This window comes from Carassius carassius, unplaced genomic scaffold (genome assembly GCF_963082965.1).
Source record: "Carassius carassius unplaced genomic scaffold, fCarCar2.1 SCAFFOLD_75, whole genome shotgun sequence".
NCBI classification, from domain to species: Eukaryota; Metazoa; Chordata; class Actinopteri; order Cypriniformes; family Cyprinidae; genus Carassius; species Carassius carassius.
The window spans coordinates 279,746-301,820 of NW_026775017.1; the positions used below are offsets into that span (position 1 = coordinate 279,746).

The 22,075-nt window shown below is 41.6% G+C and overlaps 1 protein-coding gene across 2 annotated transcripts; it reads right to left on the reverse strand.

The window, feature by feature from the left end:
• Positions 1 to 7,224: 7,224 nt before the first annotated feature.
• Positions 7,225 to 18,888, reverse strand: LOC132134194 (tripartite motif-containing protein 16-like). Of its 2 annotated transcripts, none has more exons than XM_059546987.1 (6): positions 18,269 to 18,888; positions 17,817 to 17,912; positions 17,504 to 17,725; positions 8,811 to 8,970; positions 8,623 to 8,670; positions 7,225 to 8,437 (listed from the first exon to the last, which is right to left on the reverse strand). In XM_059546987.1, exons 1-6 carry the CDS (start codon positions 18,839 to 18,841, stop codon positions 7,908 to 7,910), a joined length of 1,629 nt encoding a protein of 542 aa, XP_059402970.1. In that variant the 5' UTR covers positions 18,842 to 18,888; the 3' UTR covers positions 7,225 to 7,907. The 2 variants fall into 2 exon arrangements, with proteins under 2 accessions (XP_059402970.1, XP_059402969.1); XM_059546986.1 differs by having other exon boundaries at positions 17,504 to 17,737.
• Between the last annotated feature and the right edge of the window lie 3,187 nt (positions 18,889 to 22,075).

Sequence of the window (22,075 nt, forward strand, 5' to 3'; positions counted from 1 at the left end):
AATGACTACAGGCCTGTGGCTCTAACGTCTGTAGTCATGAAGTCATTTGAAAAACTGGTGCTGGCCCACCTGAAGGACATCACTGGACCCTTGCTGGATCCTCTTCAGTTTGCCTACAGAGCAAACAGGTCTGTGGACGATGCAGTAAACATTGGACTGCATTATGTTCTGCAACACCTAGACAGACCGGGGACCTATGTGAGGATCCTGTTTGTGGACTTCAGCTCTGCCTTCAACACGATCATGCCAAACCTCCTCCTGCCCAAACTAACTCAGCTCTCCGTGCCCACCTCCGTCTGTCAGTGGATCAACAGCTTCCTGACAGACAGGCAGCAGCTAGTGAGGCTGGGAAAATACACATCCAGCACCCGTACAATCAGCACCGGAGCTCCCCAGGGTTGTGTTCTCTCCCCACTGCTCTTCTCCCTGTACACTAACGATTGCACATCTAAGGACCCCTCTGTCAAGCTCCTGAAGTTTGCAGATGACACCACACTCATCGGCCTCATTCAGGACGGGGACGAGTCTGCTTACAGGCAGGAGGTTAAAGAGCTGGCTGTCTGGTGCACTCTCAACAACCTGGAGCTTAACACGCTCAAAACAGTGGAGATGACTGTGGACTTCAGGAGAAACCCCCCTGCACTCCCCCCACTCACCATCATGAACAGCACTGTGACTGCAGTGGAGTCATTCAGGTTCCTGGGCACCACTATCTCTCAGGACCTGAAGTGGGACATTCACATTGACTCCATTGTGAAAAAGGCCCAGCAGAGGTTGTACTTCCTTCGCCAGCTGAGGAAGTTTAACCTGCCACAGGATCTGCTGAAACAGTTCTACTCCACCATCATCGACTCCATCCTCTGCACTTCAGTAACTGTCTGGTTCAGCTCAGCTTCTAAATCTGACCTCAGAAGACTACAGAGGGTAGTCCGGACTGCTGAGCGAATTATCGGTACAACCCTCCCATCTATTCAAGAACTGTACTTATCCAGAGTGAGCAAAAGGGCTGTTAAAATCACTCTGGACTCCTCACATCCAGCACACTCCCTCTTTGAACTGTTGCCATCTGGTCGACGCTACAGAGCACTGAGCACCAGAACGACCAGACACAGGAACAGTTTCTTCCCTCAGGCAATCCATCTTATGAACAGCTGATAATAACTGTGGGACACACTACACTATTTATATTTATATACACTACACTTTTTATCCAACACACATACTTAGCGTACACTTAAATCTTTTGCACATAATATACATGTACATACATGGAACACAATACACTACTTATATTTATATTTATATACACATACACTTATTTATCCAAACACACATACTTAGCGTACAGTTAAAACTTTTCCACATAATATACATGTACATACATAAATGCTCTTTTTAATATACCTGCCATACATTGTCAATTTGTATATTGTCAATCCTTACCCACCTATTTGTATTTTTTTGTATTTTTTATTCCTTATTGTGTTTTTTGTTCTGTCGCTGTTATGTTGCACTGCGGAGCTCTGTCACGAAAACAAATTCCTCGTATGTGTGAACATACCTGGCAATAAAGCTCATTCTGATTGCCGCTGTCGCCTCTGGCTTGCTTAGTTGGGGTCACTTCATCTACAGCGATATCGTTGACTTGATTGCAAATAAATGCACAGACACTATTTAACTGAACAGAGATGACATCACTGAATTCATATTCATATTGAATACACATATATAAAAAAACTGCAATTTAAAAGCATGTTTCAAAAAATAAATTGCTGCGTATGAAGCCTTCTTATGACTCACCAGCAGCTCACCCTGCATCAGTTAAATGTGTTGCATCCTACTAAAAGTAAGCAAATTGTATTAGGCCATATTTACAATTTTAAGCTTTCATTTCAATTAGCCAGTGTCAAGTGTTACATCCAAAAAATGGCCTCACTTGTCCATTGTTAAGGCCTTTCCACACTGAGAGCGAAAAAAGCTAAATGAATATCGGTCATGATTACACAGTGGAATAGAACGATAGATTATAATGGATGCTTCCACATAGACCACTGACATTCGCACACCGAAAATGTGAATGTTATTTTTCAGAACAGTCCAACTAATCTTTTCAGTTTCACAAAGCGAAAACACAGGCCGTCTAATAAGAGTTGAGCTAGGATCACGTGACCAGACCAGCTGCTGTTGCACAAAAAAGCAAAAGTGGTGGATGTTCTTTATACAGAATAACATTTCTGTTAACTTATTAACTATTAACTCTATACATTAATAATTACATACATTTTAAAGTGTAGCTTGATGCTAATTGTAATTCTATTTATATTTAAGCGTGTAGCCTATTGTAAGCATTATACTTGTAGATAGTTTGTTTCTGGTGTAGAACCTTGTTTATCTTAATTTGATGCTGTATATTGAGCAGCGGATGATGTTAAATCAATTTACAAGATACATATCGGAGGAAAAATGCATCGCTGGTCAGCGCCACCTAGTGTGCAGGTGTGAATTAGCAGAAGGTATACAATTTTTTCGCATTCGGTGTGAAAGCACAATTCGTCGCCAATTCGCTTAATTTTTAAGCATTGCGCTCAGTGTGGAAAAGCCTTTACAATCAGAAGCCGAGACACATAGACGGTCCATCATCCTGACATGAGCGTTCTTGGAAGGGGCGAGGATCACTCAGTCTGATCAGGTGGGTGACATTTTCAAACGGCAAGTTCAAACGTTATCTCTTCTCCCAGGCAGCAGGTACATGGCCCTCCCCTAAAAGGAATGTCGTGAGCTACTGTAACTGTGTCCGTAGGGAATACATGGGCAATTACAGTACACACTGGAATTGAGAGATCTTTGCTTGTCTCATTGTGAATCAGTACTCTGAATTTAATCACATCAACAGCTGATGAAGGCACTACTACAAGGGAAACAAACAGTCCCGAAGGATGTGGATCTACTCTCATCTTCAATGAGGAAGATATCTTTCCTCAAAGGTTTATCAGATTTGACTTTGCATAAGGCATACCGCTTCCCTCGTGATGGGACTTTGAAAGTTCCGGGCCCTTCCAATATCACTTTACCTTCAGGCCGATCTGCTGCAGAGGTTTGTCCACTTTGAGGTAAAAGATGGACTGAAGGTTTTGGAATTCTCAGCGAATGGGTGCGTTTTTTTTTCCATTAGTAGTCCCGTTATAGGTTGTCAGTTGTTGAAAGTAGTTGGTACTGGTTCCAATGATTACTGGGAATTGTGTGGGGACTTGGGGGTCTGGGCAGACTAAGGCAAGGATTGATATGGTGCATGACTGCATGAGCTAAGACCCCAGAATGGATAATCTAGCAAGGGGATGGATGGGCACATCGGGTAGGTTTCAGGAATACCAGGAGTCAAAGACAATGGTCAGGGATGGCCACCACTCTTTATCTCCACGGTCGAGGCTTGTCCAACTAGTCCCTTGGGAAGACCATTTGGCTAACTGGTGTGCACATGACTGTTTTTAAAAAATCAGGCTTGCTTTCCAGAAGGGGTTGCTGTGGTTGGGATCAATGCTCATTCCTTTTGCTTTCCCTAATGAATGGATTAAAATAGGGATCACCTGGGTGGCATTTTAAGGTGCATAACACTTTTTTGAAGAGATGTGTTCGTCTTCTCCACACCGGTGTCAAAAGTAATTTTCCATGTTCCTTGAGGGCTTGGGTCGCTGCTGACCTGAAGCACGCAGTTGTGGGTAACTGGGCATGACTAGCTGAACTACTTGAAATGACACTCTTCACTGCTAGCTGTTGTTGCAGCTGAAGCATTTGCTTACTGAACTTCAGAATCTTTCTGTTTCTTCTTTTTGATCTATTATTCAATACAGTGGCTAAATTAACGAAAAATAAAGCCTCAACAAGTGTTGACATTTCCCAACACCACAGCAGTAATGAGTTTATGAACTACTTTACTTCTAAAATCGATACTATTAGAGATAAAATTGCAACCATTCAGCCGTCAGCTACAGTATCACATCAGACAGTGCACTATAGACCCCCTGAGGAACAGTTCCACTCATTCTCTACCATAGGAGAGGAAGAATTGTATAAACTTGTTAAATCATCTAAACCAACAACATGTATGTTAGACCCTATACCATCTAAGCTCCTGAAAGAGGTGCTTCCAGAAGTCATAGATCCTCTTCTGACTATTATTAATTCCTCATTGTCATTAGGACATGTCCCCAAAACCTTCAAACTGGCTGTTATTAAGCCTCTCATCAAAAAACCACAACTTGACCCCAAAGAACTAGTTAATTATAGACCAATCTCGAATCTCCCTTTTCTGTCCAAGATACTAGAAAAGGTGGTATCCACACAATTATATTCCTTCTTAGAGAAAAATGGTATATGTGAGGATTTCCAGTCAGGATTTAGACCGTATCATAGTACTGAGACTGCTCTTCTTAGAGTTACAAATGATCTGCTCTTATCATCTGATCGTGGGTGTATCTCTCTATTAGTTTTATTGGATCTTAGTGCTGCGTTTGACACAATTGACCACAACATTCTTTTGCATAGACTTGAATACTTTGTTGGCATCAGTGGAAGTGCATTAGCATGGTTTAAATCGTACTTATATGACCGCCATCAGTTCGTAGCAGTGAATGAAGATGTATCCTATCGATCACAAGTGCAGTATGGAGTACCTCAAGGCTCAGTACTAGGGCCGCTACTCTTCACGCTTTATATGTTACCCTTGGGAGATATCATCAGGAAACATGGTGTTAGCTTTCACTGTTATGCTGATGATACTCAACTCTATATTTCTTCGCGGCCCGGTGAAACACACCAATTTGAAAAACTAATGGATTGCATAGTCGATATAAAAAACTGGATGACGAGTAATTTCTTACTGCTAAATTCTGAAAAAACAGAGGTGTTAATTATAGGACCTAAAAACTCTGCTTGTAATAACCTAGAACACTGTCTAAGACTTGATGGTTGCTCTGTCAATTCTTCGTCATCAGTTAGGAACCTAGGTGTGCTACTTGATCTCAGTCTTTCCTTAGAAAGCCACGTTTCTAGCATTTGTAAAACTGCATTTTTCCATCTCAAAAATATATCTAAATTACGGCCTATGCTCTCAATGTCAAATGCAGAAATGTTAATCCATGCATTTATGACCTCAAGGTTAGATTATTGTAATGCTTTATTGGGTGGTTGTTCTGCACGATTAGTAAACAAACTACAGCTAGTCCAAAATGCAGCAGCAAGAGTTCTTACTAGAACCAGGAAGTATGACCATATTAGCCCGGTCCTGTCAACACTGCACTGGCTCCCTATCAAGCATCGCATAGATTTTAAAATATTGCTTATTACTTATAAAGCCCTGAATGGTTTAGCACCTCAGTATTTGAATGAGCTCCTTTTACATTATAATCCTCTACGTCCGCTACGTTCTCAAAACTCAGGCAATTTGATAATACCTAGAATATCAAAATCAACTGCAGGCAACAGATCCTTTTCCTATTTGGCGCCTAAACTCTGGAATAACCTACCTAACATTGTTCGGGAGGCAGACACACTCTTGCAGTTTAAATCTAGATTAAAGACCCATCTCTTTAACCTGGCATACACATAACATACTAATATGCTTTTATTATCCAAATCCGTTAAAGGATTTTTAGGCTGCATTAATTAGGTAAACCGGAACCGGAAACACTTCCCATAACAACCTATGTACTTGCTACATCATTAGAAGAATGGCATCTACGCTAATATTTGTCTGTTTCTCTCTTATTCCGAGGTCACCGTGGCCACCAGATCCAGTCTGTGTCCAGATCAGAGGGTCACTGCAGTCACCCGGATCCAGTACGTATCCAGACCAGATGGTGGAACAGCACCTAGAAAGGACCTCTACATCCCTGAAAGACAGCGGAGACCAGGACAACTAGAGCCCCAGATACAGATCCCCTGTAAAGACCTTGTCTCAGAGGAGCACCAGGACAAGACCACAGGAAACAGATGATTCTTCTGCACAATCTGACTTTTAAACAATGTATTTTGTTTAAAGCGCTATATAAATAAAGGTGACATTGACATTGACATTGACATCTGAGGGGCTTGTTTAGCATCATATCGAATTTGACAGCTCCACAAATCAGTTGTTCCACTCTTGCCTTGTCAACGTTGGAGGGATACAAACCACCTATTTGCACAACTTCTGTCATTGATTTTGCAACCCTGGACATACGGACAGCTTTAATGATTTCTAGGGCTGGTCCCTTCAAGCTTTCCGCAATTCTTCTCCGTTTCTCTTTCTCAGAGCATTCATATTTAGTTATCATCATTTTACCATCCAGTGTTCCATGGTTTCTTCTCCTGTGGGGGTCAGAACAATACCAGAGAACGTATGTAAGCAACGGTAAACATTGCTATCACTTGGTGGTCTTAACGGTTTTCTCTAGGATCTCACCCACTGCACAAATGATCGACTCAGGGGAACTGGTACTTGCACTCAGTGGAGGAAATAGTGCTTGTACTGTAGATCTGTCATGGACTTCCCTTCATCCCGAAGAAAATGGGAGAGCTTGTCAGCACATCATGTGGGAACAGTACCGGTTGGGGCTCTTTCAACGCCCGTAATTATCATCCAGCTCTTATCATCGGTGGGCTTTAGTTCTATAGGGCAGCATATGGGGTCAACAGCCTCTCTGCATTCACACAGCATGAGTAGGGTAGTTGGAGAGGCTCCACATCTTGTGTCTCAAACGTGTACTCTTCCAAAGGCACTATCGGCTACTTCTTCAATCCGTGCAATTTCGGTCGATATGGGTACACTTGTTGATTTGATAGTACCTAGAATATCAAAATCAAATGCGGGCGGCAGATCCTTTTCCTATTTAGCACCTAAACTCTGGAATAACCTACCTACCTTTATTGACGGGCATTTACAAATAAACATCCAATCAAACAGGAATCAATCGAACTTGATAGTGAAACCCACATTTGTGTCTAAGTACATATCAACCAACCTTTAGAGTTTCACTCTTAAAGGGGGCAAGCACTTATACAAACTTTCTGTACAAGATGCATAGTAAAACATTTAAAAGTACGAATATTAACAGAATATGGTTCTGTTAACTTACTTTCACTAATAAACTATATGGATATTATAAATTGGACATTATAAATGAACACTTACTTTGCATAAAACTGTTATATTTATATAACCCTCGCTGATGAGGGGGTTACATTGATTTCTTTGTTAATTCGGCCTGCCCAGATAACATGTGAATGGGCAATGAATAAGGCAATGATATGGCACTGCTGCCCTTCTTATGGCCCGAAAAAAATGGATGTAAGCCTGAAGGGGCCCATATGTAACACAGCAAAAATAGTCCAAATGTATCAAATCACATGTGGGTCTCTGTAGGTAAAGATGAGGTGTTTATGGCCATGTGTAATCTGAATGTGACCCTGAAGTGGCCCATGTGGTAAACAGGGATAATGGCACAAATAGTGCCAACCAAATGTGGGCCACCTTTGGCAAAAATAGGGGTACGCGCTTTGCTGTAATAATGAAGTGAACCACTCGTTATAAATCTCCTGTGATATTTTCACAAATAGAAGACGCATGTTTTTTTTTCTTTTCTTTTTTTTTTTTTAATCTGAAACGTGCTGTGATTTATATTCAAAAGCCACTCTATATAATGCAGAAACACTCAAGCAAGCAAAACACTTATCACATGCTGTGTGATATCAGTGTTTGGTATCAGGGCATTTTATCGAGTACAAGTACGAGTACAGGAGCTCAGTATTGGGCTTGATACCATTATTGGCATCGATGCATCCCTAAATAATACAAATGATTGATGTGACACTACATTTCAACTAAATCAATACAAATAGAGGTTGTGAAAAGCACAGAGACACATGGTCACTCAGCAGGACATCAGTTTCACTGATGCTCTTTTATAAAACCCAAACCCAGGATAGAGCGGCTGAGTGAATGTGGTCTGGACTGTGTGGATGAGGCTCATTGTGTCAGAGATGCTGTAGAAGGACAGAGTTCCTGCTCTGTGATCCACAAACACTCCTATTCTACTGCTGATTGACTCTACAGGAAGAACAGTGTGTATGTTATTATGTCTGAATGAGTAACCAGAGGAAGAGCAGATCAAACTCCAGGACTGATCATTAAATCCAAACAAACACTCATCACCCCCTCCCTTCCTGCTGATGCTCTTATATGACACTGATATACGCACACCATTATCTCCACTCCACTCCAGCTCCCAGTAACAGCGTCCACACACACTCTCTCTACACAACACCTGACGATAATGATCAAATCTGTCTGGATGATCAGGATACGACTGGACTGTGTCAGTACCAGTAATCACTCTGTTTTTCTCAGATAGACGGAGGTGTTTATTCATTGTGTTCAGATCCAGAGTGAGCTGATGGGAATCTGATGGAGATAGAACACATCAGAATCAGGAATTATGAATCTGTTTGATCTTTTCATGTTCAGTGTATCATCAGTGTCTCAGTACAGATGACCAGATATCTGTGCAAATCATCATTTACATCAATTATAAAACTCTTCTACAGGAAGACCATTAACACACTAATTTTTTCTGCTTGCTTTCTTACATTGTAGAAAGTCGTTCCTGGTTCTGGGAACAATGTTGGTGAATGTGGCTGTGGAAATCAACAGACATGAACAGTGTGATTCTCATGATCCTGCATCCATTCCTAACACATTTCTAATATGATGTTCTCCATGATATGAGATGATGATGGACTGGTTTCTGAGAGCAGATGAATCTCCAAGACTTTACCTCTGTCTAAGATCTTCTTCAGCTCCTCTTTACAGAAATCCTCCAATTTGTCTTTCAGCTGATGGACAGATTCTCTCAGACCATCAAAAGAGACGAGAGGAGGGAAGGGATCCTTATTTCCATCTGTAGATTCAGGAGGTGCTGAGAGAGACTGGAAACTCTACAGAAAACAGAAATCAAAACTCATCAGCTCCACACTTCACTCAATAACCTTTAGGAACATCAGATTTGTGCGGCTCTTGTTGACTTGACTGAACTTTAGTAACTCACTTTAATCCAGCACTTTCACAGCATCAGTTCAGTTCCATTCAGTTCAATTTATTTATACAGCAAATTTAAAGACAACCATTGTTGACCAACGGGCTTAACAATGTCCAGAAAATAAAATAAAAACTCACACACAAATAAGACAAATACAGTAAAAACATCACAATGTCTCAGCTCAGCTCAAAATAAAAGCCAAGGAATACAGGTGTGTCTGAAGTAATGACTTAAAATGTCCAACAGTCTGGTAAGTTCTTATGTTTACAGGTAAACTATTCCACAAATTAGGTGCCACCTCTGAAAAAGCTCGGCCCCCAATTTTTTTAACCTAGTTCTTGGAACATTGAGGAGCACCTGATTGGATGACCTCAGTGCTTTACCGGAGCATTGACATGTAAAAGCTCTGATAAATAAGCAGACACCAACCCATTTAAAATCCTAAAAACAAACAATAAAATCTTGAAATCAACCCTGAAGTGGATAGGAAGCCAGTGTAGTGAAGCTAGGACAGGGGAAATGTGCTCATACTTTTTAGTCCCAGTTAAAAGCTGAGCTGCTGCATTTTAGACTAACTGTAAGCATTGAGGAGATGACTGCTCCTAACCAACATATAAAGAGTTACAGTAGTCTAGTCTAGATGTTATAAAAGCATGAATTACACTTTTTAAAACTCCTTACATGGCAGGTAGGCCTTGACTTTAGCCAACAGTCTCAGTTGAAAGAAACTGGCTTTTACAACAGAACTAATCTGTTTTTCAAATTTAAAAGCACTGTCAAAAATCACACAAAATTCATGGTAAATGGACAAACATACGAACCTAAATTACCAAGTGCATCTACACAAGCACTTAAATCCCCAGGACGACCAAACACAACAATCTCATTCTTATTTTCATTAAGACAGAGAAAGTACTGATCCAGCCATATTTTAACTCTCTCAGGCAATTAAGTAATGACAGAAATGAAGCTTTGTCATTTGTTTTGACAGGCAAATAAATTTACATCATCCTCATAACAGTGGAAGGTGATATTGTGCTTTCTAAAAATATACCAAGGGCAGCATATATAAAGGAAAAAACATAGGACCCAATACTGACCCTTGGGGGACGCCACAAAAAAAGAGGGGCAGCAGATGACGAAAATTCACCTAGGTGAACATCAGCTTCATTCTTCTCATATTCATTATATTACATTAGAGCTACAGATTTTAGTTTTTAACACTTACACTAAAGTCGTGGCCAAATGTTTTGCAAAGTTTGCTGCTTCAGTATTTTTAGATTATTTTTCTACATGTTTCTATGGTATACTGAAAAACAATGATAAGCATGTCAAAAGTTTTAAAGGCTTTTATTGGCAAAACAGTATATAATGAGTCATAACCTCTGCAATTCACTCTGGCATTCTGGGTATTAATTTCTGGGCCAAATCCTGACTGATGGCAATCCATTCTTGCCTTATTAGTTCTCAGAGTTTATTAAAATTTGTGGGCTTCTGCTTGTCCACTCGACATTTGAGGACTGTTCACAGGTTCTCTATGGGATTGAGATCCAAGGAGTTGCCTGGCCACGAATCCAAAATTTCAATGACATGATCTTTGAGCCACTTTTTTAATCACTCTTACTTTGTGACATGGTGGTCCATAATGCTGGAAAATGCACGGATCATCACCGAATTACTCGTGAATCGTTGGAAGAAGTCGTTCTTGCAGGACGTTTTGATGACATTATTAATTGCAGTGTTTTTGTCAGAATTATAAGAGAGTCACTCCCTTGGTTGAAAAGCAACCCCACACATGGATGATCTCAGCATGTTTCACTTTTGACACAACACAGGACTCATGGTAGTGTTCACCTTTTCTTCTCTGAACAATCGACTTTCCAGATGTCCCAAACAGTCGGAAGGGAGCTTCATCAGAGAAGCTAACTTTGCACCAATCTTCTGCTGTCTAATAATTGTACTTCCTGCTGAATTTCAGTCCGTCCTTGATGGTATTTCTTGGAGAGAAGTGGTTTGTTTGCTGCCCTTTTTGACACCAGGCCATTACATTGATTTTGATATTCTAGGTATTATCAAATTGCCTGAGTTTTGAGAACACAGCGGATGTGGAGGATTATAATGTAACAAGAGCTCATTCAAATACTGAGGTGCTAAACCATTCAGGGCTTTATAAGTAATAAGCAATATTTTAAAATCTATACGATGTTTGATAGGGAGCCAGTGCAGTGTTGACTGGACCGGGCTAATATGGTAATACTTCCTGGTTCTAGTAAGAACTCTTGCTGCTGCATTTTGGACTAGCTGTAGTTTGTTTACTAAGCGTGCAGAACAACTTCCCAATAAAGCATTACAATAATCTAACCTTGAGGTCATAAATGCATGGATTAAAATTTCTGCATTTGACATTGAGAGCATAGGCCGTAATTTAGATATATTTTTGAGATGTAAAAATTCACTTTTACAAATGCTAGAAATGTGGCTTTCTAAGGAAAGATTGCGATCAAATAGCACACCTAGGTTCCTAACTGATGATGAAGAATTGACAGAGCAACCATCAAGTCTTAGACAGTGTTCTAGGTTATTACATGCAGAGTTTTTAGGTCCTATAATTAACACCTCTGTTTTTTCAGAATTTAGCAGTAAGAAATTATTCGTCATCCAGTTTTTTATATCGACTATGCAATCCATTAGTTTTTCAAATTGGTGTGTTTCACTGGGCCGCAAAGAAATATAGAGCTGAGTATCTTCAGGATAACAGTGAAAGCTAACACCATGTTTCCTGATGATATCTCCAAAGGGTAACATGTATAGCATGAAGAGTAGCAGCCCTAGTACTGAGCCTTGAGGTACTCCATACTGCACTTGTGATCGATATGATACCTCTTCATTCACTGCTACGAATTGATGGCAGTCATATAAGTATGTGTTAAACCATGCTAATGCACTTCCAGTAATGCCAACAAAGTGTTCAAGTCTATGCAAAAGAATGTTGTGGTCAATAGTGTCGAACGCACCTGAGAACCAATAAAACTAATAGAGAGATACACCCACGATCAGATGATAAGAGCAGATCATTTGTAACTCTAAGAAGAGCAGTCTCAGTACTATGATACGGTCTAAATCCTGATTGGAAATCCTCACAGATACCATTTTTCTCTAAGAAGGGATATAATTGTGAGGATACTACCTTTTCTAGTATCTTGGACAGAAAAGGGAGATTCGAGATTGGACTGTAATTAACTAGTTCTTTGGGGGTCAAGTTGTGGCTTAATAACAGCCAGTTTGAAGGTTTTGGGGACATATCCTAATGACAATGAGGAATTAATAATAGTCAGGAGAGGATCTATGACTTCTGGAAGCACCTCTTTTAGGAGCTTAGATGGAATAGGGTCTAACATACATGGTATTGGTTTAGATGATTTAACAAGTTTATACAATTCTTCCTCTCCTATAGTAGAGAATGAGTGGAACTGTTCCTCAGGGGGTCTATAGTGCACTGTCTGATGCGATACTGTAGCTGATGGCTGAATGGTTACAGTTTTATCTCTAATAGTATCGATTTTAGAAGTAAAGTAGTTCATAAACTCATTATGGAAACATGATTCTGTAGCTGACTCCTCAAGAGGAGATGGTCCTGACGCTTGTTGGACACTCTGGGACATCCTAAAGACTTCTTTACTGCAGTAAATGGTCTGGTTAATGGTCGTGACAGGTGCAATATTCTTTTTAGCAATTTTCTTGCATGTGAGGCCATTTTGATGAAAAGCGATGATGGCTGCACCCGTTTTTTAGGAGGTAACCATTGCTAACAAGAACATAACAATTGGAAGTGCTTCTTCCTTCCTTTAATAGCAATCTTTCTGCTCTTACAATTTAATTATTTTGATAGTGATTTCACCTGACTAGTACTCATTCATACTTTCACACATCCTACTGACATGATTAGTTAATTTATGTTAGCTGGTCATTTTGTGTCTGTCAAAAAATAAAACAGTGATTTGTGTGTGTGTGAAAAGTAAGTTTTTTGGTCAATGAAGCTTTTAGCAATTATTTCACGAGTTCACGCTTAGATATAATTAGCTGAGGTATGGTATGCGTATTTGGCGTGCTGTCCGGGGAAGGGCTCCGAGGTCGGAAATGGCCCAAACGTAGAGTACCCCCAAGAAGCAAATGAACAAGAGGACAGCCGCCAGATTAAGAACGCCCCCCCAAAATAGCATTGAGTACTGGTGGGGGCTGATTTTATTTTTTCTGAGAAGACATCTCGTTGGCAGGCCAGAAGAGTCTACGTACTCCGGTGGTACATGCATATTGGGTAGATCGTTTGCTGACCTAAAAACATAAAAAGGTAAAAAGGGTCAAAAAAAGTAACGGTTGTCTGGCCAGGAGGCTCTCACCGATGTTCGATAGGAGCTTAGCTTCCGGCATCGAACGGGTAAGCCTCTCTGGCTGAAGGACGGAAAAGGTTGTCTAGCCGGAAGGCTCTCACCTATATCCGATAGGAGCTTAGCTCCCGGCATCGAAAGGGTAAGCTTTGCTGGCAGAAAAATGGAAAAGCCAAGGTTGTCTAGCCGGGAGGCTCTCACCTACATCCGATGGGAGCTCCAACTCCATGCATTGAATGGATAAACCTCTACGGGTGTAAGACGGAAAAGGTGATGTTGGGTAGCCAAGCAGTTCTCACCGACATCAAAAGGGAGCTCAAGCTCCTGGCAACAGACAGGTAAGCCTTGCTGGCTGTAGAATAGTAAAGGTAAGGTTGTTTGGCAAGGAGGCTCTCATCGGCATCCGATGGGAGCTCAGGCTCCTTGCATCGAATGGTTAAGCCTCACTGACCATAGAATAGAAAAGGGAAGGTTGTTTAGTTGCAAAGCTCTTGCCGGTGTTTGGTGGGAGCTAATGTTTGCGGTATCGGTTGGGTACGTCTGGTCGAATTTTCTTTTTTATATATTTATTTTGGTGGCCGATGAGGTTTTGGTGGGCTTTCTTTATGTGGAACTGGTTAGTTCTGATATAGCTTTGGTAAGCTTCTGAAGACCATCTTCCAAGAGTTTGGATCTGCTGCTTAGAGAGGCCTTTTTTGGGCTGCTGAAGTTGCTGCCCCTATGCGAAGAGAATGGGTGGAGAAATTGTTTGCAGAGACACCCGATAAATGCAGGATGCATCTGAGGTGTTTTTTGGAACTGGAATTGATTTACTGGGTTTTTTTTTAAAGAGTCGTCAATGAATATTGGTTCATGCGGGGATTTTGCCTGGGAATTTCTGGAGCGTAGGTATGCTAGGATGGATTGGGGAGGGGAGATTGAAAATGTAAATAAAAGGGCATTTCTTGGCTTGGTCTGTCTTGCTTTGTTTGATTAAAAAGCTATTGTTTCGTCATCAAGTACGGTTAGGTCTGATATGGTAGGGTAGATTTTTTGGATTGAATTTGGAGAGATCATCAGCTCTGAGCACCTAAGAAACTGAAAAAGCTAGGATGAACATGGCATCGAGCGTGTGAGCTATGCTGAGGGGTTGGAAATTTGTGCGGAGGGTGTAGATACGTTTTGTGAGAATATCTAGCGTTATGGGTTGTCTGACATTGGGATGGGTGGGCTGGGATCGCTGGATCCCTTTGATCAAGAGGGAGGTTTGCGAATTGTTTATTTTGGGTGAGGGAGCACTGAACATCAGTTTGTGAAAAAAACTCAGGTAGGGTTAGGGTTTGATAGAACCGACTTGGAGACCCTTGGCGCCGTTGAGAAACAAAATGAAAGAGGTGTGGGGCAGTGGGGAGATACGAAAAAGGCTCCTGCAGGAGCAGAAACTGCTGCGGCAGTGAGGAAAACTGGGAAAAGGCTTCTGCGGGAGCGGGCACTGCTGGGATGGCTGGAGTGAGGATGGGCTGTTATAGAGGGATAGGGGGAAGGTTTTCTTTTTTAGAGTTGGCTATGGTAGATCACGAGTTTGGGGGGTTAGAGGGGTTGGCTGATGTGGGTTCGGTGAGCTTCTTTGATATGCAATCGTTCTGACGGCTAATAGGTCTTGGTGCCCTCTGCCTTCTGATGAAATCTGTGCCCTGGTTTGCTGGGTTCGGAAGGATGGTTAGGCTGTGGCGGAACATAGAGAATTAAAGGGGAGCATGAGAGGAGGAGGAGAGATAGCTGCTTGAGTTGCATGCGGAGCTTGCTTAAGCTGCTGTAGTTGTTGGCTGCGGGAAAAATAGAAGGGTTAGTAACATTTGATGGGGCAAGCTAAAAATGCCTGGGTAGCCTACTGTGTTGCAAGCTTAGCAATTGGTTGCCTGATTTGACCATTGCTTCTTCTTTGAATCAGAAGAGCACAATTCCTCAAGCCTTGTCCTCATTAGTACTAGTGGTGGAAATAATGATTCTTTCAAGAGATTCTTTCATTTTCAGTTTGTTCACCAAAATGATTTGTTTAGATTCATTCACTGATTCGTTCAGTGACCATTCGTATTACACAAAATATTCCAGCAGGTGGCGAAAAAGAATGTCTTATGTGTTATGTCTTAAGTCAAAGAACGTATTCACTTGTTACAAAACTGATTTGGCTTTATTAAAATGTGTGCATAATCGCATTCAATATATAAAGTCTAATTAAGTTGTTCAGATGAACAAGCACGAGGCTTTCTTGCATATGTAGCATTTAAATTGTTTGGTCACACAGTTATATTATATATTCACATTCATAAATCGTGGATTAAACGTGGAGTTATGTTCTGTATGCTAAATATAAAAACAAGCATATGAGCACAGTACCTATAACTGCGCTTTGCATTTTGTGAGATTGACATGCTAAATGGCCAACTGACCCGGTTTACTCTCATTCATTTAGTTCACGAACGAGACAAGCTATACTAGTTCATTGCATTCACGAACGACATGTATACATTCATTTAACTCGTTCATGAAAGACATGTGTACCCATTCAGTCATTTCATTAACGAACGAGATGTACTAAATCATTCAACTCATTCACGAACGATATGGGTATCAGATCCGACACATCACTAATTAGTACGTTCCTGTTGGAAAAGCATCTTTCCTCTCGTTTTGCCCTTCCGGCCTTTTTAAATGGTCTCCAGAGCTGATAAATTTGGAATGCTGTTTTCATGTTGTAGTATGGACTGTGGAAACAGAGGCTTCTGAAAACGATGAAGCATGGTTAGTCTTGTAAAACATTGTACCAATAGACATGATTATAGCAGTTAATTTTGTGTGAGTAAATTGCAGTTATGTGCTATTCACTTTCAAGCGGTTTCTAAAGATATTTACTTTGCATGCTTTCGTATTACAGTCCTACATTTATATTTATTCATTTAGCTGACGCTTTTATCCAAAGCGACTTACAATTGCTATATATGTCAGAGGTCGCACGCCTCTGGAGCAACTAGGGGTTAAGTGTCTTGCTCAGGGACACACTGGCGGTTCACAGTGGATTCGACCCCGGGTCTCCCACACCACAGGCATGCGTCTTATCCACTGCACTAACACCACCCCTATGTTGTTATGTTGTCCTAAAAAGACAACATAAAGTTTACTCACACTTGCTTTCCTGTTGCAAAACACGAGGGTAGTTGCATTTTAGATAAATTCTGATTGATCACGCCAGTCCATGATGAAATATGTCCCTAAATAAATTGGTCCTGCCAGAATAATTGCATGAAACTTATGTCTGTATCATCTCAGTGAGGTTTAAACATGCACTGCAAGGCAAATGTAATGTCTTCAGAGATTTCTGTGTGGATGACGATTTTGAAAATGTATTAATTTACAACAAATGGTCTGCGCCGCTAGTGAAGTGAAGTGACATTCAGCCAAGTATGGTGACCCATACTCAGAATTTGTGCTCTGCGTTTAACCCATCCAAAGTGCACACACACAGAGCAGTGAACACACACACACACACACACACTGTGAGCACACACCCGGAGCAGTGGGCAGCCATTTATGCTGCGGCGCCCAGGGAGCAGTTGGGGGTTCGATGCCTTGCTCAAGGCACATTGTTTATACTATGGTATTTATTACTTTATTGTGGTCCACCTGTGTTGATTAGGCTAAGTATCTGACGCGCTCCTCCCAAATCTTGTTAATAAAACATCATTTTAAATGCATCTTATCACTCTACAAAATAATCTGGAAACAATGTGAATGAACACCACAACAGCTTAAGCAGCAAACTTTGCCAAACACAAAATCTTTGTCACTGCCAAAACTTTTGCCATGACTGTACATTTGAACTTTCTAGGAAATAGTTTGGATGATAAAACCTGCTAAGAACATAAATGTTTATCTAACAGCTCTAGAACATCAATGGAGTCTCATTGTAGGGTTGCGTAGATTTGGACAGGAAAAGCAGCTCAAAGGCTATGATTAGATTGACCATTATTTAAAACTTTAGAGTGGTCACAGATTCTAGATCTGTGTTACCTGCAGGAACTGGATGTGATCCTGTGTGTGTGAAAGCTGTTCCAGCTCAGCGTCTCTCCACCTCAGATCATTGATCTCCTGCTCCAGTCGCTCCAGTCGTCCTTCAGCTCGACTCACTACAGTCTTTTCCTGATCTCTGATCAGTCGTATCAGCTCAGAGCAGCTTCTCTTAATGGGGTGGATGAGCTCAGTAAAGATCCTCTCACTGTCCTCCACTGCTGTCTGTGCAGAGCGCTGTTAGGACACACAGTGATTCAGCTTCAGTGAGTCTGAACTGAGACAGAGACAAACTTCTCTTCTTCTCCAGACTCACCTTATGAGACTCCACAGTCTCTCTCAGCTGATGAAGATCTTTCTCTCTCTGCTGGATTCTCTGCTGGAGCGTCTTCTGCGTCTCCTTCAGCTGCTTCTGCAGGACAAACAGATCATAATGAATGTAAGTTTAAGTGTTATACAAGTTAAACTGAAACAGCTTCACACTGACAGAATTTCTGTTCTGTAGCAGAGCTTGTATTTTGACTGATGAAAATATACATTTTGTCAACGAACAGGTGAATAGTTCAGTCCATTATTTTATGTTGTTTAATCAAAGCCTATTTAGTGAAAGATTGTGATGAAGGTTTCTGGTGCACTTTCAGCCAACAGTGAACCTGCTGCTCATTTCTGCTGCCCTGTTATGTGTGAATGCTGTAAGATTTTCATAGTGCATATTAAATGATTATCATATGAAATGAGTGTCAGCAATCAGTGTCTAGTTTCAAATACCTGTTTCTCTGCCGTCATCTCTGCAGCTGATACAACTTCATGGTTTTTATGTTCAATAATCGTACACAGCATGCATATATATTTTTTGTCAGTGCAACAGAAAACCTCGAGGAGCTTCTCATGTTTCTGGCAGATCATCTCCTGCAGTCGTCCTGTGGCTTCAGTCAATTTGTGTCTCTTTCCTCTAAACCAAATCTCATGTTGTTCGAGGTGATTCTGACAGTAAGAGTTCAGACACATCAGACAGGACTTGACGGCTTCGTATTTTCTTCCAGTACATGCGTCACACTGCACATCTCCATCTCCAGCATCACAGTCAGCAGGACGTTTCCTCTTCTTCAGTTTCTCCACCACTTCAGTCAGCATGGTGTTTCTAGATAAAGCAGGTCTTGGACTGAAGGTCTGTCTGCACTGAGGACAGCTGTAGACTCTCATCTGATCCTCCTGATCCCAGCAGTCTGTAATACAGATCTTACAGTAACTGTGTCCACACTGGATGGTCACTGGATCCTTCAGGAGATCCAGACACACTGGACAAGAGAAATCATCCTGAAAATATCTGGCTTCAGCCATTTTACTTTATGAATAAAGACACGAACACACAAGCTCCACTACACTTCCTGTTTCCTGGTTCTGTGTTTAAGTGACGTGTGTAAAACAGACATGTCTGCAAGTGTGTAAAGCTCCAGTGGAGTTTAGTTTTGTTAAAAAGTAATAGGGATAGGCCAAGTATGATAACCCATACTCGTAATTTGTCTTCTGAATTCAACCCATCCAAGTGCACACAGACAGCTGTGAGTAGTAAACACACACACATATACACACAAAACGCACACGCACTGCGATAATCACTAGCATTTTTTTAACATCCTTATTTGCATATTTGTATAATTGTATATTTATTTTTATTCTGTAACTATCTGTATTTTATGTTCTACAGTTAGTGTTATCTGAATGCAAGGTTCTGAGAGCAATGCAATTTAATCCCATGAACTCTGCTAGAGGGCGCTCCATCTCTTACCTTTATTTGAATGTGAATTGAACTACTGGTTTCGTCTGGTCAGAGGAGAACTGCCCCCCCCCCAACTGAACCTGGTTTCTCCCAAGGTTTTTTTCTCCATTCTGTCACCGATGGAGTTTCGGTTCCTTGCCGCTGTCGCCTCTGGCTTGCTTAGTTGGAGACACTTCATCTACAGCGATATCGTTGACTTGATTGCAAATAAATGCACAGACACTATTTAACTGAACAGAGATGACATCACTGAATCCAATGATGAACTGCCTTTAACTATCATTTTGCATTATTGACACACTGTTTTCCTAATGAATGTTGTTCAGTTGCTTTAACGCAATGTATTTTGTTTTAAGAACTATATAAATAAAGGTGACTTGACTTGACTTTAACACCCAACCTCTCAAGCCCGCCAGTCGCTGTACTCTCTAGTTTACCGGTCACTACGCCCTCTGTCTCGGAAATCGACACTGTGCTCCCTGTCCTGCCTGTGATGGCTATGGCCACTCTATGCATTTGGGCTGCACACATTGTTGTAGCTCCCCGAGAGGTGGCAGCTTCAGTTGCAGAACCTTCTGAGGCGTTGGAGCCGGCTGCGGTCCCTGAGTCTTCTCACGAGCCCGCTCCAGTCCTTGAGTCTGCTCATGAGCCTGTTCCAGTCCCCAATTCTATTCCCGGGCTTACTCCTGTCCCTGAGTCCGAACGGATCGGCATTCCTGTTGACTCCACCCTGGTGGTCTTCAACTACATCTGCTCCACTTTGGGGATCTCCAGTCTTGTTCGCCCTGCTGTGGTGGTCTTCTGCACCGCCTGCTCCGCCCTGGTGCTCTTAAACTCCACCCTAGCTTCCTGTTTGGTCGGCAACATCCTGGCATCCTGCTCCACTGGCTCGGCCTCAGTTTCCTGTTCCTCCACTTCCACATGGACCTGGCCCTCCATCCCCATTCTGCCTCTGCTCCACCTCCTTCTGGGACTCATGTCTATTCCTGTTAAGGGGAGTATGGGAGCTGCTCCTTGGTGGGGGGGGGGGTTCTGTTACCACCAGCTGGATTACCCATGATCTCTGCTAGAGGGCACTCCCTCCCTCACGTTTGCCACTCAACCCCAGACTTCATTTCCCATAACCCCTGCCTAGGAACTAATTTACAGACACATTCCGTTTCCAATCAGGAGGAATATTTAAGGGTGTGTTCACACTTGTCATGTTTGGTTTGATTAATAAAACAAACTCTGGTGAAATTGCTCCTTTTAGTACGGTACATTTAAGTAAGTGTGAATGCTGCCATCCAAACCCTGGTGCGTACCAACCAAGTGAACAGAGACCACTAAAAAGATGGATCTCAGTCTGCTTTCAAATGAACTCTGGTGAAGTTCAAATGAAATATGAACACAACATGAAAAAATGTGCTTTGAGTGCTTGTAAAAGCGCTATACAAATGTAATGAAATGTAATATTATTTATATAAAGCTTTAAGCAAAAAAGATTTTGTCAAAGCAACTGAACAACATTAATTAGGAAAACAGTGTGTCAGTAATGCAAAATGACAGTTAAAGGTAATTACTCATTGAATTCAGTGATGTCATCATTCAGCTCAGTTCAGTTTAAATACTATCTGTGGAATCATTTGCAATAAAGTCAACAATATTGCTGTAAATGAAGTGTCCCCAACTAAGCAAGCCAGAGGCAACAGCGGCAAGGAACCAAAACTCCATCGGTGACAGAATGGAGAAAAAAACCTTGGGAGAAACCAGGCTCAGTTGATGGGGGCCAGTTCTGAGACAAGGTCTTTACAGGGGATCTGTATCTGGGGCTCTAGTTGTCCTGGTCTCCGCTGTCTTTCAGGGATGTAGAGGTCCTTTCTAGGTGCTGATCCAGCATCTGGTCTGGATACGTACTGGATCCGGGTGACTGCAGTGACCCTCTGATCTGGACACAGACTGGATCTGGTGGCTACGGTGACCTCGGAATAAGAGAGAAACAGACTATTATTAGCGTAGATGCCATTCTTCTAGTGATGTAGCAAGTACATTGGGTGGTATGGGAAGTTCTCCCAGTTCCAGTTTACCTAATTAATGGGTGATGGAGCTGGAGGTGAACTGGCCTACTTTCACCACTTGAGGTCTGCCGGTGAGGAAGTCTTGAATCCAGTCGCAGAGTGAAGAGTTTAGACCAAGGTCTAAGAGTTTAGAAGCAAGTTTGATGGGGACTATAGTATTGAAAGCTGAGCTATAGTCGATAAATAGCAGCATAACATAGTTCCCATTATTGCTGTCAATGTAGCAAAGAGAAAGGGAGTAACTTGTAAAAATCATAGTTGCTCATATGTAATATTTATAACTTTTGAAAGTTGATCTTTGTGAACTTTGTTATCAGGTGAACTTCATTTTGCATTTTGTACAGTCTCATGAAATATGTTTGATGCCACTACATAACCCACACTGGACTGTACTGAACAGTATATGAACTTTACGAAGTTGAGTGGATCTGCTTTTACTGTGGGTGTCATGGAGAACTTCGTACTTCTGCTCAATTTCAGTTCGCTTCTGTACTCAGTCTGAGATAGCGAACCATGGAGACACTGGATGCTATTCAATCTACATATTCCCGGCATTTGCCAACTGAAACTGAAGAGTGTTTGTTTCACATTTTGAATGGAGGTGATGTTGTGGCCCTAGTCCCGACAACTTTTGGGAAAAGTTTAATTTATCAACGGTTACCGATCATTAGCGAGAAACTGGGGAGGCCAAAGTCCAGCAAGGCAATATTTGTGATTGTCCCCCTTGGTTGCTCTCAT